The sequence below is a fragment of the Onychostoma macrolepis genome, chromosome 10 (genome assembly GCF_012432095.1).
Source record: "Onychostoma macrolepis isolate SWU-2019 chromosome 10, ASM1243209v1, whole genome shotgun sequence".
Lineage (NCBI taxonomy): Eukaryota > Metazoa > Chordata > Actinopteri > Cypriniformes > Cyprinidae > Onychostoma > Onychostoma macrolepis.
In genome coordinates, this window is record NC_081164.1 from 10461843 (window position 1) to 10470459 (window position 8617).

The following is an 8617-nucleotide window of genomic DNA, read 5'->3' on the forward strand; positions in this document are numbered from 1 at the left end:
GCCCACTCGCGGGAAAGCGGCCGTCTCTCTCAACTGTCAAATACCGTTACAACCTGAATGGATGCTACTGATGCTACCTCTAGTAGCTTAATTGGATTTATACAGCCATACATGTTTGAGCGTGCAAGTTCGTTATTTAATTGTAGACGTGCGGCAAGCGCGCTCAACGCTGCAGTGAGTTGAAACCTTCTCGTCGTCAGGGTGAGCACGGCTCATGGTTGCTTAGCAACGGCAAACACCACGAGAGCGCAAGCTCCGGTGCGCTTTGAAAGAAGAGAAAGCGGTAAAGCTTGCGTTTCTAGATGCGAATTGTGAACTCTCCCTGTTTTTAAATTGTATGTATTCTGCCACATATTGATTGACAAACTAAGAACTTGACCTCTCAACATAGTTATTATAGAGTTAGGGGCGGGGCCACGCTCGATGGCTCCATTGCGTCATTGAGCCACTGTTTTAGCCCCGCCCAAAAAATCCTGAACACAGAATTGGTGAAAAACTGTTTAACGGTTTAACTCCACAATTCTTTGTAATGTGTTTCAGCAATACATTTCTAACATTTGTAATGTGTTTAGAAACAATTCTCAGAATTCTCTTTACACAGACTTTAATTTTGTCTCTCACTGTCCACCTTACTTTAAGATAGAAGTAAGCTATTTCTTGTGAATGGGCGAGACTTCCGATTCATTAGCTAATATAAGTAAATAACTAGAATAATTCAGTAAACAGTAAAATATTTTCGCAACAAACCAGTGTGATAATGAATACAATAATAAATTAAAATAATTTCATGTGACTGACACATGACTTTTTTTTTTTTTTTTAAACCTTTCCTGGATTCTCTGACCTGCTTTCTGATTGGTTTCTCTCTGTTTCTGCCCAACAGTCTTGTAAGCTCGGTCAGCATCGACCAATCTCCAAAGTGCATGCTGATGGCATTGTTAGGGTGGGTGGAGCAGCTGCCAAGAAGCTCTCAGAACAGCCAGTCAGCGATTGGTTCCTGAAAGCAGCTAGTGGCAGCAGTGATGCGTTTGCCAAGCTCAAACTGTTTGCCCAAGTCTGCAGACATGACCTCGGTAAGACCCATCTCTCTCTCTTAGTTATCCCTGCTGTCACAGAAATATATCAAAGAGTACTTGTCTCACTAATCTTCATCTTGTTCCCCGTTTCTTCAGCTCCATACCTCGCTACACAGTCATTGGACAGCTCTCTCCTCATTCAGCCAACCCCTGTCACTTCTTCCACCCAATCATCATCTTCGCAATCCTCAGGCTCCGCCTCCTCCAACTCCCAAACCTCAATGGCCTCCGGAGGCTCCGCCCTCAACAACAACAGTGCTGCCAGCAACAGTGGCTCAGGCCTGCCAGGCAACACCAATAACACCCCCTCCTCCTCCTCAGGCCCTCAGGGCAGCAGCATCCAGTCTGCCAAGCCCAGTTCGTTCCCTCCCTTTGGAAGCATGGGAGTCCAAGGTAACAGCTCCCAGTCTGGGGCTCTGGGCCAGCAGGCTGTCACCCAGAACTCAAGCCTCTCTGGAGACAATTCAACCATCAACAGCCAGACTCAGGGGCCATCTGAACCACCAGAGAGGTACACAATGTATTTGTTGCCTTTTCCTGTCTTAATTGTAGTATCATGTATAAATTTAAGTCCTGTCAAAACACTTAAAATCTGGTTTTGTGTTAAAAGCACATTAAAGACCCTTTCTTTCCCTTTTATAAATCAGCACTATGGAGAGAGAAAAGGTCGGAGTTCCTACAGATGGAGATTCCCATGCCATCACCTACCCACCTGCCATCATGATCTATATTATGGACCCCTTCTCATATGAGGAGGCAGAGCCAGGGGTGTCACAATCAAGCATGTGGACGCTGGGACTCCTCCGCTGCTACCTGGAGATGCTGCTGGCCCTTCCATCTCACATCCGCAACTCTGTGTTTGTACAGGTAGGTACAGTCAGTTTAACATGCAAATGAAAGGAAGCCAATGCAGCAAAAAGTCTAGTGCAGTGGTTCACAACTAGGGGGCCCCAAGATGACTTGGCATAAAACAAGCATTCAAATCTGCTCAAAAACCCACAATTTTTTAAAATTCACTCCTTTTTCTTTGAAGAACCAGGGTTCCCAATGTTTTCAACCTGGATATATGAAGAACCCTACTTTTAAAAGTGTGGTTTCTAAGTCATTTATTAAATAAAATTCCATGGGTACTTTTATAACGAATATATGTTTTTGTAGTTATGCCAAGCTGTCATATTTTTGTGAATTATGAACAACTGGAAAAGTCATTTAAGTTCAATGAGAGTGGGAACCCTGAAGAACATTTAGCTCTTAAAACGTCTGGAATCGTGCAGTTTAAACTAGGAATGTTGGGCAAATATTGTTGTGAAAAATGGGGGATCTTGAAGTCAGAAAGGTTGAGAACCACTGTGTGACTTCATTTCTTGTGGTCTCAAATAGACACCTATAGGATATAGGACACCTATAACAGCAGATACGATGTGAAGACAATAGTGAAACAAATCACTGTTTTACATCTGTGTACTTTGTGTTCTTAGATTGTCCCCTGTCAGTACTTGCTCCAGCCTGTGAGGAGTGAAGAGAGGTACCTCTACGCCCAGCACCTCAAGTCTCTGGCCTTCTCAGTCTTCACCCAGTGCAGAAGACCCCTCCCAACCTCCACCAATGTGAAATCACTGACGGGTTTTGGCCCCGGCCTCGCCCTCGACACTTCCCTCAGGAACCCAGATGTGAGTTGAGGGTTCAGCAGAATGATTGGATGACAAATTCAAAAGCAGTTCCCTTTTTTGTTGTATAGAAATGGGTAGCTCAGACAGTCTCCAAAGCACCTTAAATATTAAAAACAAAATACACATTAGCATTGTTAAAGGTCTGTCAATGCTCCAGACTGACATGTTAAAGTGCCAGTCCCCAGTGCCAGCAGTGTCAAAATGAACACCCTTATTTGAGGCTCCCAGGGCCCATGGCTCCCGCCCTGGCAGCCCATTCAGGCTCTTTAACGGCTCTCAGTGTTGTATGAGAACTCGGTGACGTGTGGAGACTGTTACACTGACCTCCCTGTCCTGGAACAAAACCAAAGGGGACTCGCACAACCCAACAGTTCTCTTTCCATTATCTGCTTGGGCAGCTCCGTGAGACCTCCCTAATGGGATCCGGCTTGCATGTTTTGGCAGAGGAATCCAAAAGCTCCACTTGCTCTCCTTTCTTCACCGAGCTATTTGTAGAATCCAATTTTCTCGCTACGCTCACTAGCACTGTTTCTCCCACCCCACTTTCTTCCCCACTCACAAAAGAGATGTGACTACTCTGTGGGGTTTATTGATTTCATAAGAGAGGAAAAGGTTATGTTGACATGCCCGGGTATGAGGCTGATGGTTCGACCTTAGGCCCTTCACTTTTGTCCTCTTGTCCTGATCTTTACTGTTTTTATAGGGCAACTTAAGTTCTGTCACTATTTTCCATTAACACATGACTTTCTTGCCACAGAGACCGGAGTGTCTGCGATTGTACACGCCACCCTTCATCCTGGCCCCAACGAAAGACAAGCAAACGGAGCTGGGTGAGACATTCGGAGAGGCGTCTCAGAAGTATAACGTCCTGTTTGTGGGCTACTGCCTGTCACATGATCAAAGATGGCTGTTGGCCACCTGTACGGACCTGTATGGAGAGCTGCTGGAAACTTGTATCATCAGCATAGACGTACCCAACAGGTGAACTACAAAAAAAACATGTCCTCACTCAATAGCATTGTGTGACATGCAGGTGGTTCGTGAACTATGCAGGATTAATTATTCACTCAACACTTCAGAAAAGTGTAATGAACCATTATCACCACCATAGCCATGATAAGTAGAGACCTGACGCCTTTGTAACACTTTTACTTTCATCTCCATGATGTACATTTTAAGTAAAACAAATTTACACATTAAACTAGTTTAAGGATGTTTTAAACATATTTAGCATTTGTGATTAGAGGTTTTAAATGTTTCTGTTTTTGTCATCTCAGAGCAAGAAGGAAAAAGGGATCTGCCCGGAAGCTGGGCCTACAAAAGCTTTGGGATTGGTGTCTAGGTTTGGTTCAGATGACATCATTGCCATGGAGAGTGGTGATTGGCCGGCTTGGACGAATAGGGCATGGAGAGTTGCGAGGTAATGGCCATGTAAATGTTTTTAGGCGTTTAACCTTGGCAGTATTCATAGTTTTGACTCGTTACTTACTGCTTTTATAAAATGATTGCTACATAAATTTATTATTATTATTATTAATATTGTAGTTTTATTAAAATAAGGGAAATTTATTAAGTGGCATCCTTCTAGCCAATTGATTGATCAGCATCCCCGGAGTGCACATCCAGTTGGACGCTTTTTTTTTTTTTTGCACATAGGAATGAATTTTTTTTTTTTCTTCTTCTCTCAGACTGGAGTATTTTACTGAGCAGACGGAATCTGCAGTCAGTGTCTCGGAGGCTGAAGGAGAACTGTAAGCTGTGCGGGATCTCAGCAGCTGACACTCCCAGCATCCTTAGCGCCTGCCTGGTTGCCATGGAACCCCAGGGCTCATTTGTCATCATGCCAGGTAGAATCACACTTCCTGTTACTCTCCGTATGGTGTGCATGTTGTCGTCCTTATTTTTATGGCTAGTTTGATGCATTAGCTGTAATTAGTGTGCATAGTTAGTTAGTTTCTGCTCTATTTCTGGCACAAAAGGGAATTGTAAAAATGACGCTTTTCTGAAAACTCTCCAGACTTATTATTAAAATGTATTTTAAACCGTATTTGAAAAGGATAATTAAACATCAAAAAACACACTTTACCTTTTAAAATATAACCCTCTAGTCGTGCATCTCTTCGCTGTGGATGTGAATGATAGCCTCAGTGTGTCATAACGCATGTGTCTGCTGTCCCTATCTGATATACACTCCTGTCTGTGTCTCGATCTCATAAAACACTTTTCTGCACTCCTATTGATTCCTGTGCTGGTGTGATGATACTGAAGATCGATGGCTTTATTTGACAAAAGCTTTTCATTCTGTCATAGTATCAAGATGTATTGCATCTGATGGATTTTGCCCATCATTCACAGAGCTTAGAGAGCGACAGGATATATTTTTTTTCATACTAGGATGCCTATGCAAGGGAACAAAACTGGTTTTAACTCAAAAGCGAATTTTGATTTCAGTCAAATCTGATTCATTAATGAAAATAACAGCTAATAATATCTTGCACTTGCATCAATGAATCCTTGTTTCTCTTGATCTCATATTCAATCTGTCAGTCTGTCATTTTAATCTTTTCTGTCTCTTTTCTTTGTCCAGATTCTGTGTCAACAGGTTCGGTGTTTGGTCGCAGTACAACTCTGAACATGCAGACGTCCCAGCTGAGCACCCCGCAGGACACGTCTTGCACACACATCCTGGTGTTCCCCACCTCTGCTTTTGTGCAAGTTAACAGCTCCAACTACCCACACGAGAACATTGACATTGCCTTCAACCCTGGCAATGGTGAGGAGCAACATTGTCTTTTTCCAAGTCTGTTTTACTTGGTAGCCTGTGTTCTTGCCATACTTGGAGATTTTGCCATATGAATCAGTTGCATGTCAATGCAAATAAATTATACTGAATCCTTGCTTCATTTCCAGATGGGTCAGATCCAATGGGAGGCATCTTTGACCTTCTGGAGCAGGAGAATGACCTGGTTGATCCTGACATCATAAATATCCTCCCTGCCTCACCCACAACGTCACCAGTCCACTCACCTGGATCCCAGTACCCCCACGGAGGAGATGGGAGCAAGGTAGCTGAGAAATGGCATGAACTTTGACTAGCAGACCTTTCAGTTAAAATGAGCTGTTAGAATAAAAGACAAAACTTTTAGCTTTTTAAGGTTTTAAAGGGACATTTCATGTAAAAATTATAAGACTTCAGTTAATCTTCATAACACAATGAAATTTAATTGAAAAAAAACACATTTAATGAAAGCTAAGAGAGAGGTACTGAGAGTAGTACTGATTTACTGAGAGTAATTGTTGCTCACTTTCTTGTAACTCTCATATAAAAGTTTTTTTTCCCTTTCTTTTTTGTATTGTTGCAGCTCATCTCTATATCCTTTCTTCTTCTTTTTCAGGGTCAAAGTACAGACCGCATGGAGTCTCATGAAGAAGCTCCCAATATCCTCCAGCAGCCATTAGCTCTGGGCTATTTTGTGTCCACAGCTAAAGCAGGTCCACTGCCTGACTGGTTCTGGTCCGCCTGTCCTCAGGCACAGAACCAGTGTCCCCTTTTCTTAAAGGTAATTCCTCCTCGTTCATAATGCAGAAATTTTTGTCTTGGGATTTGTACGTTATTGCATCACATTTCTATTGATTCATCCCCAAGGAATACTGTAAATGTGCAAAATGGACATTTTTAACTGATATTAGAATATATGCAGAGCCAACAAAACGTTGTTCAGAATGTCATTTTCTTCACCCATCTACCTGTCAAGCTTTATCCAGGTCACATGACCTTTTGTTTCCTCCTCATGCAGCATTTATAGAGAATCCTGCAATGGGGGATTTTTAATAATTCAATACTCAGGGATTGGGCCAGACCGCTGTTGGTGTGTATAAGAGAGAGCAGGAGAGAAAACAGACCGAAATATATGGAGGGAATTGAGCTCACAAAATGTGTTGACATGAATTATTAAGGCAAAGCATTTGATTTGATAAGCAGCTGTTCGTTTATTGCTGACTTGTTGACTTGTACACAATTAAAAAGTCTGGAGCAAACCGTTCCCTAATAAAGGAAGCTGTAAACAGGGGTAAGAATGTTTCTGGCGTCTCGTGTTTACTCGTTCATGGGCTTGTCGATTTAATTCATAACAGGCCCTGACAATGAGAGGAAATACTCAGCTTTGTAGCTTGTTTTGGGTGGGCGTAGATTAATGGATTCTGTCGACTGAAAATTTCTTCTTGCCTCTCTCTTTCCCAACTCTCAGGCCTCTCTACACCTCCATGTGTCTTCAGTGCAATCGGATGAACTTTTGCACAGCAAACACTCCCACCCTCTGGACTCCAATCAGACCTCTGATGTTCTCAGGTAATGTTCCTCTACGTCCTCGGGAAGTGATATAATTCAGTTTAATGATAGCGAATGCTGAATATTCCAAAATGTTTTTCCTTCACAGATTTGTGTTGGAGCAGTACAACGCCCTTTCCTGGCTGACCTGTGACCCTGCGACCCAGGACCGCCGCTCTTGCCTGCCCATCCATTTTGTGGTGCTCAATCAAATGTACAACTTCATTATGACCATGTTGTAACACTCACAGAGCAGAACTGAGAGCAGGACCTTGTCAGGGAACGAAAAGAGGAGAGTGAAGAAAAGGTGGATCTGAAAACAGCCCAACAGATAACTACAGTGCTGGACTTTATATGTACGCGAGTTACAGCGGAGATGATCTGGGTAGTCCGTCACTACACCTGAGACCCAGCACTGTGGAGGAGAATCAGGCGTCTGGTGTTTATAACACTCACTCGAAGAGAAAAAGTGGAGAAACGGAGGCCTTGGATGAGTTATCGGCAGCATGGAGGCCAAAGAAGGAAGACGGAAGTGCTGACTGGTGCTCTTCTACATCCCTGGCTCCTCGGTTAGCATGGATTCGGCCAGTTCCATAATCGATGTGTCTGGAGAAGTAACCTGTATAGAGTCTGATGGAAAGGGACTTTGATGCTCTATGAAATGAGAGAATGAATTCTTGGTTTTAAGACCTCTAATTCCCTGTTTCTTTTGGATGGGATTATATCCAAACGAAATGCCTGCATCTGTCTTATTTATTGTAAGTTTTTAATGTATAATTTGTCTGATTTCTTAACCTCTTTTATATATAAAAGTTCTAGAAGGTTTGTATCGCCTTCCTGCTTTAAAGCAATTGGTCAAAAATATATGTACTCGTCTTAATTACAAAAACAAACCAACAAAAAACCCACTAAAAAGATGAATAAAATAAAGTTGCGGTAGGTTGCTTTTAGAGTATTATTTTTTGTAAGGGAGACAGATTATTTGTATTGTCACGATGTACAGAGGAGACCAGATGGGGGTTTCTGTCCACGCCTTTGCGTGTGGATACAATTACAGCTAAGCTTTAGCTGCACGGGACTTGTACAGCAATGAAGTTCACTGTGTTTAAAAATAAAGAGGTACATTGTCGTATATTGTATTTTATACCACACATTTAGACACAAAAACGAAAAACTGCAATATATAAATAATTATATATGAATGCCGCACCAGCCTTGGGTGGCACTGCTTCTGTTTTAGGAATAAAAAGTCAACTTCATGTTTTTCCTGTGCTTGTGTTTTTTGGGGGGAGGGACTGTGATGTGAAATCCAAAATCTGATTGTTGTGACGGAGACTTGCGGCTTCAAGTATCTATAATCAAATATCTATAATATGCTTCTAGCCCCCCTTTAGAAGTTTATCCATTTCACCTCACCTCGCTCTCCTGCTTGCACCATTTCTGAGTGATAATGGACACTTTTAGACCAAAATCACTTTTCTTTGAGTGTGACAAAGGAATGTGTGGTGTAAATGGACTTTACAGCCAGATCTGGGTGCCTGTTG

General features: G+C 42.4%; 1 protein-coding gene across 1 annotated transcript in view; it reads left to right on the top strand.

The window, feature by feature from the left end:
• med13a (mediator complex subunit 13a) overlaps window positions 1–8332 on the top strand; it is a 74728-nt gene extending 66396 nt beyond the window's left edge. Inside the window, exons 19-30 of the mRNA XM_058788751.1 lie at window positions 884–1073; window positions 1173–1587; window positions 1724–1943; window positions 2555–2746; window positions 3504–3727; window positions 4024–4166; window positions 4435–4593; window positions 5334–5519; window positions 5657–5811; window positions 6142–6306; window positions 6994–7094; window positions 7183–8332. Of these exons, the coding sequence (XP_058644734.1) occupies window positions 884–1073; window positions 1173–1587; window positions 1724–1943; window positions 2555–2746; window positions 3504–3727; window positions 4024–4166; window positions 4435–4593; window positions 5334–5519; window positions 5657–5811; window positions 6142–6306; window positions 6994–7094; window positions 7183–7315 (2283 nt within the window). The 3' untranslated portion in view covers window positions 7316–8332. The remainder of the gene's footprint in view (window positions 1–883; window positions 1074–1172; window positions 1588–1723; window positions 1944–2554; window positions 2747–3503; window positions 3728–4023; window positions 4167–4434; window positions 4594–5333; window positions 5520–5656; window positions 5812–6141; window positions 6307–6993; window positions 7095–7182) is intronic.
• The last annotated feature ends 285 nt before the right edge of the window (window positions 8333–8617 follow it).